Source organism: Apteryx rowi, unplaced genomic scaffold (assembly GCF_003343035.1).
Source record: "Apteryx rowi isolate R43461 unplaced genomic scaffold, aptRow1 scaffold_5, whole genome shotgun sequence".
Lineage (NCBI taxonomy): Eukaryota > Metazoa > Chordata > Aves > Apterygiformes > Apterygidae > Apteryx > Apteryx rowi.
The window spans coordinates 1402900-1420284 of NW_020450760.1; the positions used below are offsets into that span (position 1 = coordinate 1402900).

The 17385-nt window shown below is 36.9% G+C and overlaps 1 protein-coding gene across 12 annotated transcripts in view; it reads left to right on the top strand.

The window, feature by feature from the left end:
* The window catches only part of CDC42BPB (CDC42 binding protein kinase beta), a 95864-nt gene that overhangs the window by 62910 nt on the left and 15569 nt on the right, over nucleotides 1–17385 (top strand). For 6 of the 12 annotated variants that reach the window (XR_003255739.1, XM_026079405.1, XM_026079406.1 and 3 more), the window contains 17 exons: nucleotides 51–184; nucleotides 2039–2281; nucleotides 3463–3573; nucleotides 4472–4716; nucleotides 4886–4991; nucleotides 5553–5677; nucleotides 6768–6873; nucleotides 8499–8647; nucleotides 9235–9329; nucleotides 9416–9495; nucleotides 10838–10888; nucleotides 12107–12196; nucleotides 12639–12728; nucleotides 13145–13250; nucleotides 14733–14869; nucleotides 15415–15554; nucleotides 17071–17152. Coding sequence is in view for 11 of the 12 variants with exons in the window: in XM_026079405.1 (XP_025935190.1) it covers nucleotides 51–184; nucleotides 2039–2281; nucleotides 3463–3573; nucleotides 4472–4716; nucleotides 4886–4991; nucleotides 5553–5677; nucleotides 6768–6873; nucleotides 8499–8647; nucleotides 9235–9329; nucleotides 9416–9495; nucleotides 10838–10888; nucleotides 12107–12196; nucleotides 12639–12728; nucleotides 13145–13250; nucleotides 14733–14869; nucleotides 15415–15554; nucleotides 17071–17152 (2090 nt within the window). In the remaining variant the exon portion in view is untranslated. The remainder of the gene's footprint in view (nucleotides 1–50; nucleotides 185–2038; nucleotides 2282–3462; nucleotides 3574–4471; nucleotides 4717–4885; nucleotides 4992–5552; nucleotides 5678–6767; nucleotides 6874–8498; nucleotides 8648–9234; nucleotides 9330–9415; nucleotides 9496–10837; nucleotides 10889–12106; nucleotides 12197–12638; nucleotides 12729–13144; nucleotides 13251–14732; nucleotides 14870–15414; nucleotides 15555–17070; nucleotides 17153–17385) is intronic. The other 6 variants (XM_026079409.1, XM_026079410.1, XM_026079407.1 and 3 more) reach the window with 5 other exon arrangements.

Sequence of the window (17385 nt, forward strand, 5' to 3'; positions counted from 1 at the left end):
TCCTGATATAAATTTGGAACAAGTTACCTTTAGTATTTATTTCCGTACAGATATAAGTAAACTGGAAGGACAGCTTGCAGATGCAGTGGCTTTTCGACAAGAACATGAAGACTCTATACACAAATTAAAAGGAGTGGAAAAACAGTGCAGAGTACTGCGGCAAGAGAAGGAGGACCTTCATAAGGTATTGGTCTGAAGGTGTATACCTTTAAAAATGGCCACTTAAAGTAGTTCTAGAGCAGCTTCATTGCAACTGCAACTTTACTGTTTAAAAAGCTGCTTTTTTAACTGTACTGAGATGTCACTGAATCTGTTAATTTCATAAGTAATACAGTAGCTTTTCAAAGTGACATACTTTCTTTATTGGAAGTTGTTAGGAATCTTATTAAAGTGCATTCTGGTAGATGTGATAAATAGCTTTTAATACTGCCTTTTTGGTATGTTATAATCTTTTGAAGACAATGGAAGGTTACACACAGAAGAGCAAAGCAGACTGCCTTAACTAATAGACTGTATAATCATAAAGCTAAATTGGATGTGGTTTGCCCAAGAATGTGGGTATTAAGTTTGAAACTGTTTGGGGTTTTTTTGGGGGGGAGGGTCTGAAGAAAGGGTTTCTTTGTTTTGTTTTTTTAGCTATTTGATTCTTCTCAAGACATTACAATATACACAGGAGTTAAATTTGCAGATCTGTGACTAACAATAAATTCTGTAGATACTGAAAAGTATATATATGAATGAGTTAATAGAGCTAAGTTACTGTTCCAGCTTGAGCCCACTTAATCTTTTTAATACCAAAAATGTTTAATTATTGCTTAAGGCCGAGAATGGCTTATGTAATTGCTGAGTTTACTTAGTGTTGTATAAATTACACCTTTGCTCCTTAAAACGTAGCAGTATGTTACTTTAAGTCACCAAAATATTTTACTGTGAAGTAAACAGTGGCTTTGCATCTATTACTTATCATTTTCAGTAATATCAGAGAGCCACATATATTAAATAGCTAGTTTTTGAAAGGTTTAGTAGCCATACTGCTCACGTGATGTTAAGATGCACCAAAAGTAATCCATGGGACAAAACTCTTGAGGCATCTATCCTAGAAGGGTATTTTTGATGGTACTTTTAATTTTTGTCCACTAGAATTCAACAGCCTGTCTTTTGTCTATAAACCATGGGTAAGAGTTATTCATCAAAGAATATGACTAGCAGAGCAGCTGATTCTCCTCCTCGTTGTCTGGACACTTGCCTTTTTGAAAGTTACTGAATACTCCTGAATTTCAGTACTAATGGCAGAAATCTTTATATGTCCCTTGGCCAGGGGACATTTATTCTGGGGTCTAGTTCTGCACTTTTTTTCATTTTTGTTTTCAGTCTCCTATGATTTTATGTAGAACATTCAATTTGTATTTTAATCTTGTTAATTTATGTTAATTTCTTGCTGTAAAGGAAAGTTCTTAAAGTTTCAATTAAAGTATTAAAGCTTCACAGTTTTCTGAAGAATTGAAAAATTTCACAAGACATGCGGCAGCATCTCAGCACTGGCAGAGTATATTTGATGATTCCGCTGACTGTACCGTCTGCTAAAACATTCTTTAAAAAATATATATATATATATACACATATACACACACACACACACACACACACATATATATATACATACATACATACATACAAGTATGTGGTGATAAACTGAAATGAAACCATTAATTGAGGTGACTTCTGTAGTCAGATTTATAAGAAAGACTTTTGGAGTAGCAAAGATGCTCCTAGAACTGCCACGCTAGAAGTGAAAAGTCTGCCTTACAATTTTCTAAAATAATGATGTTCAAGTATATAATAGAATAACTGCTGTCTTGATATGTTACCACAGCTGCTTAGCCAAAAGAAATTTGTGTAGATTAACTTTTAGAAATAGTATTTAGAAGTTATGTGAGGTGGTTGACCTTCCAAGTCATGCTTATGTGTTTCCACTTGCTTTGTTCATGGAAAGAAGATATGGAGTTCAATTTTTATTTTCTTTTTTTCTTTTAACCAGCAACTTGTAGAAGCCTCAGAGAGACTAAAGACGCAATCCAAAGAACTGAGGGATGCCCATCAACAAAGAAAGCTAGCTGTGCAGGAGTTCTCCGAGCTCAGTGAGAGGATGGGAGACTTGCGCTCTCAAAAGCAGAAGCTCTCTCGGCAACTTCGTGACAAAGAGGAGGAGATAGAAGTGAGCATGCAGAAAATTGATGCCATGCGACAGGACATCCGTAAATCAGAGAAAATCAGAAAAGAGGTAGCCTGACAAAATAACTAACAATAACTTGTTTCAGCTGCTGCTTTTATAGTTTTTCATACATGGTTATATTAAAAAATCAGGAACACTAACCATAATTTACTTTGTCTATAAGAAATTGCTTTGGCAACTCTTCCATAGCATTTTGATGCAGTTCACAAAATAGATCTTGAATTTTTCTCTAAATGTTTTGTTAATGTATCAGGAAATTAACTGAGTCATCTTTTTTTCTTTGTAATCAGGATGATTTTAATCTGGGGAAAACAATATTCTTGCTATATGCCCACCTTCTTAGTTCTTTAATCATGTTTTGATTGTTTTAGACTCCAAGTCACGGTCAACTTGAAACCCAGGAAACTTAATGTCTTGATATGCTTTAGTGTTGGAGTACTGACTTTTTTTTTTTAACTGAATTTTTCTCTTCAGTTGGAGAAAGGAATAATGATACAGACTAAATCATTCAGAACATAGTCTGTAAGTTCATTATTTTGGCCCACAATTCAAAATACCATCCTTTTAAAAACAATTTTGTTAGTTGAATTTGAATGCAGAAAAACAAATCTTACTTTTCCTCCTGGGCTTTAGAACAGGGCCCCTGTTGCTGGAATTTCAACAGTTGCCTTAGTTGCCACTAAATTGCCTTTCTGATACATAAGTCTTTTTTTAAAGTGGATAAATGCATGATCAAGTTCTTTTTGTTCCATATTTGCAAGATACAAGTTTTCAGTATTCACACCAGAAGTATTTTACAATTACTGTGTTCAAATACCAGGATTTTTATCAGCCTTAGTAGGTATTGATGGTGAGGCATGGAGCTGACCTGTGAACATGGAAGGTTTGCTTCTTCCAAAGCAGCAATGACCTCCTAATGCCACTTCTTCCTCTTATAATGTAAAGAAGCTGTGCAGTTGTCCCTGAGCAGATTTGGCATAGTTTATATGAATACAAAAACTCATCTGGTAGTAGTTCTTCATGATACAGATTGATGCCTGGAATACTGTAGGCAAAATATTATCATGACATTCTGAGATAATAGTTATAGTGGGAAAATGAAAATAGAAATAAGGAGAAAGCCATTTTTTTTCAAAGGCCCTCAGTCTGGTCCCTATGGAGGAGAAGAAAGAAATGATACAGGTAGCACTGTCCTCTGTTGAAATGACTTAAAATTACTCTGATTATAGTTGGAAGCCCAGCTGGAAGAAGTTGCAGCAGAAGCATTAAAAGAACGCAAGCTTCGTGAGCACAGTGAGGTCTTCTCCAAACAGCTGGAAAATGAACTGGAAGCTCTAAAGGTGAAATCTTTTTTTACAAATTTTTACTCATAACACAACACCCGCAAGAGTTTTGATTATTCAACTGTTGATACTTGTAGGACGTTTAAGAACTACAACATTACTAGAAACATGACCTAACCTGTTCAGATTTATTTGCTTTTTTTTCTTGAAATACTTTAATCTCCAGGATATTATGTACACTACTGTCTTGAAAATGGCCAGTTTATATCAAATTCTAAGATCTGTTAAACGGGCATAGTCCAAATTTGGTATCTCTGCAACCCACTTGAACTGCTTTTTAAGATCACGTAAGCATGATCTACTGGAGCAAGTCCAGTGAAGAGCCACTAAGATTATTAAGGGACTAGAGCACCTCTCATATGAAAAAAGGCTGAGAGAGCTGGGACTGTTCAGCCTGGAGAAGAGAAGGCTGAGGGGGTATTTTATCAATGTGTAAAAATATCACAAGGAGGGTGTAAATAGGATGGGGCCAAACTCTTTCCAGTGGTGCCCAGTGACGGGATGTTCTGACAATCTAAGGAAAAACTTTTTTTGTTGTGAGGGTGACTGAGCACTGCAACAGGTTGCTCAGAGAGGTGGTGGAGTATCCACCCTTGGAGTTATTCAGAATCTGTCTGGACATGGTCCTGGGCAGCCTGGTCTAGGTGACCCTGCTTGAGCAGGAGGGTTTGACTTGGACAGTCTCTAAAGGTCTCTTCCAACCTCAACCATTCTGTGATCCTGTGAAGCAGAGCAGTCACTCATGGGGCTCAATGGTTGAAGACAGGCACCTTTTAACTCACTCAGCACCCAAACAGAATTTTTCCAAAGTGCTGCCAATTGGACAGTTCTGCTTTTGTATAATGTTCCAAAATATAAAAATCATAGTTTCTTCCTGATTTCTTTTCTTCTGCAGGTGAAGCAGGGAGGCCGGGCAGCAGGTGTCACACTAGAACATCAGCAGGAGCTTTCCAAAATGAAGTCTGAGCTGGAGAAAAAAATCTTATTTTACGAAGAGGAGCTAGTCCGACGAGAAGCATCACATGTCTTGGAAGTAAAAAATGTAAAAAAGGAAGTACATGATTCAGAGAGCCATCAGCTCGCACTGCAGAAAGAGATCATGATATTAAAGGATAAACTAGAGAAAGCAAAAAGAGAGAGGTAAGTTTTTTGAGCACAATTGATTAATTATAGATTTCTTTTATTGCATTGCATGGGTGACAGTGAGAATGTCATTTCACCTCAGTTCTATTTATTCCTTTTTGAAAATCCCAGTTTAAAAGTTCAGCAGTGTTACAGTATGTTTCAGTTTTTTTGTCCCTCTCCTTAGGCACAGTGAGATGGAGGAAGCAGTAGGAACAATGAAAGAGAAATACGAGCGTGAAAGATCTATGCTCTTGGAAGATAACAAAAAGCTAACAACAGAAAATGAGAGGGTAATTATTTTAGGAAGCACTTTTAAGCAAAAGACAATTCTTATTTTGTTACCTTCTAATATATTTTAATATTGTAATAGTCTACCCATTGATTAGAACAGAATCTGTAAATGTTCAGGCAGTGTCTGAATAAAACAGATGTAATTTTGTCCATATATATGTCAAAAATCTAACTAAATAGTAACTGTAGCCTCTGTATAATGCTCTTTGTGGAATTGATTCCCACAACTCAGAGGGCACTGCCTTCTGATTTCTTCATGAAGGCTGCACAGAAGAAGAAGCATGGCTGCCTTCTTGATTGCTTACAGTTAAGCTTCATTGCTCACAATGGCCTTTTTTGGATTATTTTGTGTGAAGTAGCGATGTTTTCTACTATGTTCAGAAGCCAGTCTCCAGCTGCGCAAAAACGAACATCTTCCAGTTCTTTGGTTGATGTGTTAGAACTTTCAAATAGCCCAGAGTTGTCTTGCTTGTTCAGATTCTATACATGTGTATACATACACATATGAAAAAGGTCTGAAGCTGACATAAGCTACAGGTGAAATAAATCTTTTGTTTCAGCTTTGCTCCTTTGTGGATAAATTAACAGCACAGAACAGGCAGCTAGAAGATGAACTCCAAGACCTAGCAGCAAAGAAAGAGTCTGTTGCTCACTGGGAAGCTCAGATTGCAGAAATTATTCAATGGTATGTGCTGTTTAGAAATCTCGATCGCCGCTTTCAGTTTTTGAAATATTGTTTGGGCTTTTTATGTACAGTAACCAGGCCCTTTCTATGTGCCTTGGATCAACAAAAGTGTGATATTCATGTGAATGTCGGTAATCTGTTCCTCTTTTGCTTTGTAGTAGAACTGAGTAGTAAGAAAATTAAAATTGTCAAATACTATTGTCAGATACTATTAAGTCAGATACTATTAAGTATCTGACAATTTGTTAAGTTTTGGTGTCAACTTGCATCAAACTTTAAAGTGATAATTAGATCACTCAATTTCTTCTGGAATATTTTGATAAATTCATTCAGGGAAGGTGGTCATGATTTACAAGGTACATGTTAAAATATAGAACCTCACTAGCTGTTCTGCCAGCAGTTCCCAGAGGGATCATATTTTTGTTCCCTGATACTTATTCCTATCTCCCCAAAGACAAGCACTTGCACTTAACTTGCAGGTCAGGCCTTCCTTCTGTCATTTGTTGGGTTAGTAAGCCATGTGCAGATATTTTCCGTGCAAGATACTTGGTCACTAATACATGTTTGCTTTTTGAAATTCTTCTGCTTGCTGAAGTTGAATGCTATTCCAGGGTGGGCCTTGGAGAGCAGTGTTTTTCAATAAAATGATTTTTTAGTTGCTGGCCAATATTTATCATATTTCAGCTAGTGAAGGGGTTGTGGGAGGAGAAGGGATTCATAAGGTGTGTGTACCTGCCCTTCCAGATGTTATAGGAGGCCTTGAAGGTGGCCTTTACAAAAATTGAGCAAGCAATATGCAGATCAGGCTCCAAATAACAGTGAAGCTCTACAGAATTTTTGTTGATGACTGAAGGGAAGCTTCAGTTTCCCTAGCAACTGCCACAATCAAGAGCATCAGAAAAAAAGAAAGATCTAAATAAGGCAATCTAGGCCGTAATCAGGGTTCTGTCTCTGGGATAGTTTTGTTTGCTCTTTCCACTTTTGCTACATCCCTAAACCCAGTGCAGACACTCTGATATTGGGTGATAATATATGTGGCGCTACGAGCCATAAAGCTATCAAGCAACTGTTTTTTGTAATTGCACAATAGGGTAAGTGATGAGAAGGATGCTCGTGGCTATCTCCAAGCATTAGCTTCCAAGATGACAGAAGAGCTAGAATCGTTAAGAAGTTCCAGTCTGGGGTCAAGAACACTGGTAAGAAAATAGCAAGCATTCAGATTGTTTTGGGGATGTCTAAAGAGATAAATTTTTGGTTTAGCTACTTATTCATCTCTGCTCTTGTATGAGGGGAAAAAAAAGTCATGCAAACAATCACAGAACTCTTTTCTAATAAAGTCTCTGCTTTTGTAATGACTTTCTAGTTTTATGAGTTGCTTGTGAAATCCACTTGGGTCATCTCATCAGAATTTGATAATTCTCAGGGGGAGGCGGATGTTTCTTACTAATATCTGTCATCACAAACTGCTTTTAAACAGTGTGGAGGAGAAAAAACAATAAATTAAACCCTTAAAGGGGAGAATGGAAATGCATCTCACCTCACGAGGCTAGATGCAAGTGAATAATTTTAAATGCTGTTACAGTGGGATAACGAAGTTTTCGTTTGTGGTCAAACATTGGCTGGTTGCTACTGTTAGGAACTAGTAACACACAGAGATGGTGTTGTGTTTTTATGTACCTGCAGAACAATGAGACCCAGTGCCATAGTTTTTCCTATGTAGGCAGTAACACTATTGCCCAAACATTCTGTCAAATAGAAGAGAGGTGAAGCCCTCACCATAATGCATAGTTCCAAAGGCAAAAATGCTGTTTTGTCATGGCAGGTACTAAATACTTGCTTAAGGAAGTATTTGCGGCCAAATACGGAAGCCTGTGTCCTTAGCAATGCCGGTCAGCACAGTTGAACTGTCACACAGACAGTCAATCTGCTGTTGGTTTGTATGGATAAAAAGTTGCTCATCCTTTCCAAATCTATGAATAGTAGAAAACAAGAGAAAATTATGATTTCCTATGAGTTACCTTTTGGCTTCATCATGAAGGGATGGTCTAACATGTCAGGAGGTATAATAGGAAGAAGGATCAGATCAAATGCAGTTGGCATTTTCTTCTTAGCTATTGCCAGAATAAGGAATGCTGTCTGTTCTTTGTAATGCAGCTAGTTTTGTAACTTCAGCAGAACCTGATGTAAGGTAATTATTTCTCAATATAAGAAATGGCTGTCATTTTCATGAGAATGCAATTTGCAGGTTCATGCCTGACTAGAGGGAGATCTGTTAAGGAATAGCCCACAGTGTGGATGTAGCCCACACAGAAAAATGCTTGGAAAAGCTTGAAAATTTAGCCTGAAGGAGGGGGGTGAGTTTCATAGTGTATGCCAAAGTATAGTGTATGCTACATAGCAAGAGTAAGAATTGCTTAGGTAAACACTCTAGGTATCGCGGATATCTCAAAACCCAGACTATTTTTTTTTTCTTCATGTATTTGCCACTGTCAGTGTTAACATGTTTTATATTAAATGCTTACATGAATGAAACTAGCCATTTTCACTGGGTTCTCTCAGTTTGACTTTCATGCTCAGTGTTAAAGCCTTTTGGTTTCAAGCATATTGTGCTAGTGGTTTAACCATTATAAAAATTACTCATTCTATCACTTATGTGAAATGAAGTCTGCCTATCAATTGATTTCCATGTAGCAGGATTAGTGTCCATAATTAATTAAAAGAGCATTCTCTTAAGCAGTGTGAAAGCTATTTTATGTCCTTGAACAACATTAGAAATATCTTTAGATAGTTGATACTAATGTTCAGTAACTTACTGCAACAGGATCCACTTTGGAAAGTACGACGCAGTCAGAAGTTGGATATGTCAGCTAGGCTGGAATTACAATCCGCCCTTGATGCAGAAATTCGTGCCAAACAACTAGTTCAAGAAGAGCTTCGAAAAGTTAAAGATGCAAACATATCTTTTGAAAGGTAATAAGGGCTTTGGTTCTGTTAAGGTTTTAATGTGCGGCTTTAATCTGCGTGTTAGAACAGTAACAACTTCTTTAAAATTGCCCCTTGTGCCAGGGATATTATTGGACTTTGCCAGAAAGATCCCATTCAACAGACTGCACGTTTCTTTCTTAAATTCAAGTGAGAACTCTAGAAACTTCTTGAAGTAAACATTACACTTCTGTGAATGGCTTGGTAATAACATATGGATTTTATACACCTGGGGAAAAAATAGCTTAAGAGCTCATTCAGAGCAAATTCAGTACCTTTTCTTACACTAACTGGAGAGTGGACATGTTTTGGGAAGAAAAGACCAAGGTACAATTAGAATAATTTTTTTGGCAAATATCTGCAATGATAGCAGGAGTCTTAAGTGCAGTTTTCACTATCCAGCCAAGTCGTGAGATGCCAGTTCATGGAAAAAATGAAATTAATCAAACTAAAAAAAAAATCCTGGGCAGGGAGGGGGAAGCATTATCCAGAACTCTGAGACATTGGATCACAAAGGAACACCATCTACTTTGAGATATTTCAGATCCCATTTTGATCACATTTTGTTGCTTTAGTAAATTAAAGGAATCAGAAGCAAAAAACAGGGAGCTGTTGGAAGAAATGGAAGGTTTGAAGAAAAAGCTGGAGGAAAAATACAGAACTGATACAGGTAATTAAGATTACTGTGTTTTAACAGAATTCTAGTAGTAGCTGTGATGTTGCCTTTTAGCTAAGCGAGTCTATTTTGGTTTTTAGGTCTCAAACTTCCAGACTTTCAAGATTCCATTTTTGAATATTTCAACACCTCTCCTCTTGCACGTGAACTGACTTTCAGAGTGAGTTGTTACATAAAATAACTACAAAAATGTGACAGTTGAACTATATTTTTATTACTTAAAAGTAACAGCCCCTATATGGTAAATTTGGATCCGGCATATGTAAAATATGGAAGTCAAATTAGGATGACAGTGCATTGAATTGAATGTCCAGTAGATGTCAGATTGCTTAGCATTTTGTAGAGAAGCTTGCACCTTTGGGAAATATTCCCAAAAGCTCACTTTAATTATTTCTTGTTCTAGTTTGTTTGTTTAAGTTGATCTCAAATCCTTGGCTGAATAATATATATTCAGGTTTTTTGGAAAGGATATCACACCCTATTACAAGTAATGGATTAAATGCTTTGCAGTTGGAACATGCCAGTTAATATAAGAAAAAGTATTCATACAGTTCAAAGAATGTTTAAACAGATATGTAAAAGTGTTGGCTCTAGATCTTAATGGAGTGGTTAAAGTAGAAGGAACTGGAAAGAGAATCAGAGGACCTACAGATGTTGGTATAATAAGTTTATCATGACACACCCGCTGATCCTTAGAAAACTAATCATACGAATCATGGCTCCAAGTGGGCGTTTCATGTAGAAAAGTTCGTACATCCCCTGAGGAAGCAGCTGTTAAATGCAACATTGAATTACATTTCCTTACTTCATGAAGTCTTGTTCTTTAAGGAGTTTCTGGGATGTTTTTTTGCAGAACACATAGAACAGTTTAGGATAAAGCCAAGAACTGAAAATGGAAGGAATAGTCTGTTATATTTATGGAACTAAATTAAACTGGCTCGGATTAATATCTCATTGGTCTGGTTAGATTTTATATCTGGAAAGTGTACTTCCTGTATTTTTTTCAAGTTGTTGCTGTTGTCAAAAAGAAAAAGCATATGGGCATGCTATGATATTTTCATAGGCATACCTTGTGTATGTGCTGCTTCCAGTCACAAAATGCCCATACTGACTTTCCTGCTGAAGCTGCACGATGTGCGCTGTCAGGGTGGGAGGAAGAGAGAGAAACATGAAAACAGTAACGTGTTATACTATCAAGTCCATAACCAGTCAGGATTCCATTCTGCAGATCGGGCAATAGATACATATTGTCACTATGGGAATGTAGGTGGTGTTTTCTGATGAATTACATTAAAATTCCTGATACTGGACTTAATGACTTCCATTAACAATTTGTTTTACATATACTTACAAAGATAGTCCCTGTCATCTGCTTTGGGTTAATTTAGTCTGTGTAAATATCATTTGGCCGTTTTATTTAGCTAGCTTACTAATATTCCATCTGAAGTTTTCCTGTGGGTGATAAGTGATCATTTTTATCCCTCATATCCATTACAACAAAGGATTCTGTTTCCTCTTCGTCTACATCTTCTCTGCTAGCCTTTTGGGAAGAAGTAAGTTCTTGCTGGTAGTTTTGTCTACTTTTTTTGTTGTGACCTGTCATAGTAAAAATGGCCTTCTAAAACTAGTAGACATTTTGCTCCCTTAACTTTTCTATAACTTAACCCACTAAATAGAGCTAGTTTAGTTTTACTTTTTTAATACCTCTTTACAGGCTTATTATTTTATATTTTGACTCTGTATTATGGCTAAAGCTGAATTATGTTTATCATTTTTAAATGGTTCATATTACATGATGGTATAATTTGATTTTTTCAGTGGCCCAACTCTATCAATCAACTTATAACAAAAATAACAAAAATCTGTATATATTTAGTGAGCTAACTGAGCCATTTTCCTGTCTAAACAGGCTGGGAAGTGAATGATTCATTACTCGAAGCCTTTAGAGCTAATTACATCATTTATGTGAAGCCTAATCTGATGTTTGTTAATCATGATTTTCATGATGTCCTCAGAGTACGGTAATAGAGTATCCTGGTTCCACACCCAGCTTCTTTAGCCCTGGAATTGTAGCATACTTCCCCCTTGTGCTGACAATTAGTAGGTGCTAATGTAAGTGTGAAATAAATAGAAGGCTTGTCATGGATGTTGGTCTTAAATTTTTCTGTTGAATAGAAGACGATATGATTAAATAGACATGATTATTTTAATGATAAAGATAGTAATAGAATTGTCAACAATTTTTAAACAACTTCTAATTATAAAAAGACTGCATAGTATCACTTTGAGATTTTTTCTTGTGGCTGAATTGGTGGCTGCTGTGTTCTAGAAAAATCCTAGTGTAGTAAATTACCACGAGAAATAAGCTGTTTTCTGGATTATTGCCAAGCTTCTCAGACATCATTCCATACCTGCATGCAAGAGATTAGATACAGTCTTTCTGGGAAAAGAAGGCTGTTATGGCATATATGCTGCCTCCTACTAGATTTTATATTCCAATACTTCAGAGTTTTTCCATCAGGCAGCAGGATTTGTTTTGAGGAAAGTTTTTTTTTTGTTTTTTTTTTTTTTTGAGAGTTGAGGTTTTTTAGAGAGTTAAGATTTTAGATGTATGTGTACTACATACAGAAATCATCATTGTTTTTTTTATTTTTTTTTACCTGTGAGTTAATAATTGTAGCTACCTTGAAATTTCTTCTATTTTGTTGGCATGAGAACACTTCATCAGATCTGTGGTATCTAATCTAATTTGTTTGCTGTCACTTTTTCAGACCAGTTCTATTAGTGAGCAGGAAACACAGGGTCCCAAATCAGAAGTTTCACCATCTACTTCAGTTATAACTGCAGAGCAACAACAAGAAGTAAGGCAGCTGTTATTTTATCCTGAAGAGTAATTAACTAGAAAGTCTCTGTATATCTGGATCATTATAAATATATATTGCAGCATTCATTATGAAGAGGCAGGATTGACTGTTGCTTATTTGTAATGTGTCAGTGTTAATGGCACCTGCTTTGAGGACAGTTGCAAACGAAACCTTTTCCCTGGCTCTGTGTATGTTGATGTTTCTCATTTTCCTATGTTTTCTGTATTGCTGCTTGTTTGTTAGTGTGCAGGCTTTCCTGTGAGTGCTTTAAAATACAATCTGTTTTTAAAAATTAGATTAAATCAGAATGGCAATGTTTACGACAATTAAATTTTTGATGATTTTCAAAAAAAAAAAAAAGGGGGGAGTTGGGAACCAATAAACTTTGCCACCCCAATTTTAAAACAAATTCTTGAAGCCTCATTTTGCTCAATTACAGTTTTTTGTGATTCAGGAACCAATTCGGCTTCAGAGGATGCCTGCTGCTCCTTCCCCCACCATTCAGTCCATTTCTCTAGCTGTACCAAAGGTAGGGGGACTGTGCTAACCTTATTTTGAAGAACTAAGGAAAGATCATTTATAGATTAGCCATCCATGTTTGTTCTTGTCCTGTTTGGGTTTGTCATGTGTTGCTTGTTTGTTAGGTCTGTGTTTTTAATCAGATGTTTCCAAACGCAAGTTTTGATGGGTGTTGATTTGTCAGAAGGAACATCAGAAAAAGTATTTGGTTGTATGTTTGGGTTTGAGTGTCTTCTGCAAATGGAAATAAAAGATGTTACTTTTGTCTTGCAGCACCTTCTACAAGCTGCAATTAATTAAAAGAAGCCCAGATTTCATAATGTACACTCTAATATATTAGAGGAGCATTGGGGGGGAGGTGCTTCCATCACATAAACAGAAACTGAAAAATTTTTGTTTTGTTTTTATCCTGAATGTGTCTTTCAGCCTAAAGCTCACCAGCTCAATATCAAGTCATTTACAAGCCCCACTCAGTGTAGTCATTGCACCTCTCTTATGGTGGGATTAGTTCGACAAGGTTATGCCTGTGACGGTGAGTCAGTTAACCTTTTTGTTTTCAGCAATCTGCAATCTCCCCCTAAAAAAACTCCCCAAAACATTAATTACTTTAAGGCAATGACTTCTTTGGTCAGGAAGATAGAGAGGCGGCTGCCACTGAATGGTTCTCCTTTCTTTTGCATCATCAGACCTTTAAAGTGAACGAATGAATTTAAGCTCTCATGGTCCTTTCATACTACTAATTCTGCTACCATTAGTGTGATAATAGTGTGAGCTGGGGAGGGGAGGGTTTCTAAATGTATAATGGTGCACAAGAGACTGTGGGAATGCTATGGTAACATATTAATCTGAAGCGGTCTATTTTTTGCTATCCTGATCATGAAATCTTTGTGCTGGGGAGAGCCTTTGCTAAGTTTTTTGGCTTTTAGCCTGCCTTGCTGTCTGTTAGTTTTATTTAGAAGGCTTTCTGTGATGCACGTGTCACTATTGAACTGCAAGTATGAGTATTTGGGGATATTTTGCCATAAAAATACTTACCTGTGCCTTGATTAGACACATGAAGTCAGAAGTATTTCACAAATCTATTCAAAATGCTACAGTATAAGTAATCTTGTATCTCTGTGCCTAGCTTACTCCTTGCTAGTAGCACTGTCTTCACTGACACCTTCAGTATCCTGTCCAGATTGCCTCATCTGCCCTTCAGGGCTGTGTTCCTGGCAGGGCTATAGTCAATTCTTCTTCCCCTGGAGCGCCTACTGCTCTGCCAGCACGTGCCCTGGGGCTCCTTTTTGTCTCATGTTGCTGACAGTTCTGAACTTTGTTTTGCATCTTTTCCTGCAGTTTGGAATAGTGTTTTTTCCTTAGTGCATCTGAACTTGAGTTGTCTTTACTTACGTTTTTTGATTAAGTACTGGATCATGAATTTTCCCATTTGTCTTTCTACTCCAGATTTTGATAGCTACAGAACCAATTAGAATCACATTGACATAACTCCAGTAGAGCAAAATTTTCACCATGTTCCACCCCCAATCACTTGTTTTCCCTAATTCCTGCTCTTAGTACTGGTGACCACAATAAAATATAGTGGTGCCAAGCCTGCACTTCTGGAGGCCTGTGGAACTGGCTATATCCTGTGGCTCTTCCCTGTTCTGACACCTGTGTGCCTTGATTTGCACAGTCCCAATAATTATGACGCCTCCTGAAAGAGATGAATTATTTTGTGGTTGTGGGGAGCACCTACAGTGTTTTGTGTGTAACCCCCAGTTCTTCTGCTGGGAGCAGACTGTGGCTGCAAGAACAAGCCAGGCAGACTGGTCTGGGCTACCGCCTGTCCTGGCGGTACCCATACAATATCTAGGTGTGTACATTCCTTTAGCATAGTGGGCCATTACAAAATTTGACCAGCAATTTCAGCATAATTAATCAATTTGCTGCTTGTGAGAGTAGACTACATTCATTTCCTGTTATGATTGCCTCATATATGCATTTCACAGTGGATTTTCTCTTTTGTATTTAGTGTGTTCATTTGCATGCCATGTTTCCTGCAAGGATAGTGCTCCTCAAGTCTGTCCTATACCCCCTGAGCAAGCCAAAAGGCCTCTTGGAGTAGATGTGCAAAGAGGAATAGGAACTGCCTATAAAGGTTATGTCAAGGTAACAGTCTTTTGTTCTTGGACAAGAGAACAGTGCTAAACCTCGCTTACAGTTATGCAGTTTGGAAACTCTCAGTATGTTTAAACATCTCCTAAACTGTACTAAAGCCTTAAGGCTTTTTGTGCAATCTATGTAATGTATTTAGCACTTATCACTTTAGATATGCAAGCACTTTAGATATACAAGAAAGAGTGGGTTTTATTAGAAGAGCTAAAGAGTGGACATTTTAGCTACCAGAAGCACCAGAAGAAAACTTGCTTTAAGGAAGAATTTCTGTCATAGTTGATGTAAACATAATAGAAAAGGTAAACTGTCCTACTATTTTAGCATTTGTGGACTATACAGACCATATTGTTTATCAGAATATGACTTTATTTATTAAACTGAAACGGAGAATAGATGAACTTTTTTCCACTCAGTTTTGAAGGAAAAGTAAAATGTATTCTAATTCCATTAATCTAAATATGAGCTTTTCTAAATGTCCCTTCTTTCTGTGTCTGCTATATGTGTTTACACATAATAAGCAATCAGTTATTTACACGCAGGTTCCAAAGCCTACAGGAGTTAAGAAAGGGTGGCAGAGAGCTTATGCAGTTGTTTGTGACTGTAAACTCTTCTTATATGATGTGCCTGAGGGAAAATCCACCCAGCCTGGAGTTGTTGCAAGTCAAGTCTTGGATCTCAGGTTTGTATTGTTATGAGTAGAAATCCTCTGTACTTTTTCCTTAATAAGAATTTTTTTTTATGCTAACACGAGAAACTTTTGGATCATAAAAGCTCTGGTCTGAGAAGACCTGTGTGTTCTGAATGTACACTTCAACTAAGTTGAGGCTGAAAGAATTGGCACAAAAATAAGTCACTTAAGTGATTATAGTATTAGCATGCTCCTTCCTAGAATTCCATATGCCCACATGGAAAACAGATAAACTTTGGAAGACTGGTCCTTCCCCTGCGCTCTAAGCAAAACAGTGAGTTGCACATCACCCCATAGCCAGTAATTTCAAGAATGTTAAAAGAAATGAAGTCATCTTCAGAAAAGCACCAACTAATTTGCAGTGTGACTCTGACCCTCCTTCCTCATAGAAGTTATTTTTTCATAATGAACCATTTTAGCACTGAACACTGTCTACAAAAGATCTGATACTTATATTCATCAGAATAACCAAGAATTTTTAATTCCAATTTACTGAAATGTCAGGAAAGTGTAATACCCTATAATGTTACAACATCTTCTGTCTCTGTTCAATATAAAGTTTTCATCTACAAGCACCTTGATTTATACTTCTTCTGAACACTATTGCCATGGGGTTGCACCAGCACTGCTGCTCTTTTCACAGTTATTCTCTGAGAGCTGACACTGATGGTTCTCTTTGACATGCCCGCAGCAGAAACAGAAATGTGGATGTATTGCAAATAACAGTGTTCATATCAGTACATTGCTTGAAGCAACTCAGCCAGATATTATATTAACTGTCCCATGCTTTATCTGCTGATTGTAGCTGCCTCCTTAAGTCTGTCTTCTGAGGATTCTTAGATGTTTTAATAAACATTAACCACAACAACTATGAATTCTAGTGTGGGCAAGTTTCAGGCATTAGTGTCATCTTTGCACTAAAATTGGCAATTATGGTGATCAGCTTGGTCAAATGCAGTTAAAAAGGCTTGTGTAGACAAGCCCTCTGGGGTGGAGCACCGTGAAATGCAAAAGTTGTTCTGGTGTCTATTTATTTTACTGTAATAGAGAATAAAATCTAGCCGTTTTGAAAACCCTTATTTGAATCCCACAAAGTATAATTATGTTGCCACGAGCTTTTTAAGTGATTTTTCTTTTTTTCCAAAGGCCCCTCTCTTGCTACACATTGAGGTATGAATTATTCATTTCTAATGTGTCTGCTGAGCTGGAAGAGCAATTTTCTTGCTGCTAATTGTAGAATAGGTGTGGTCAGTAAACCAAAAAGGCAGCCCACTTGACTTCAGGTGGACTAAGTTACATGTACTGAATGCTGTAGAATCATAACTAAAGGTTGAGCTCTTTGGGTCAAGAGCAGTTCCTAGCATAACAAAGCAGTGATCCCAGTTGTGACCTCTGTAGAGTGTTACAAGATTGCAGCCTGTTGAAACAGTTGCAATATCAGTTAGATTTTTGTTTATTTTTTTTTGTGCGCACATGTATGTGATTCTGTTGTTCTCTTTCTTACTAGAGATGAAGATTTTTGTGTGAGCTCTGTCCTGGCATCAGATGTAATACATGCAACTCGTAAAGATATCCCTTGTATATTCAGGGTATGGCTATCAATTCATTCTTAAAGAAAATACAAGTTAAATATCAGTGTTCTGTTTTCATTGTGAAGTATGTTGTCCATGTTTAATGTTTATTACATTAAGCAAAATTCATTTTTTCTCATTGCAGAAGTATTAGGATTTATAAGAGGTGCTGAAATGTGTAGAAAAATGATACAATACTCAGAATTGTAAAGAACAAAGTTCACCTTCTTTTTCTGCTTTTTTGTATATAA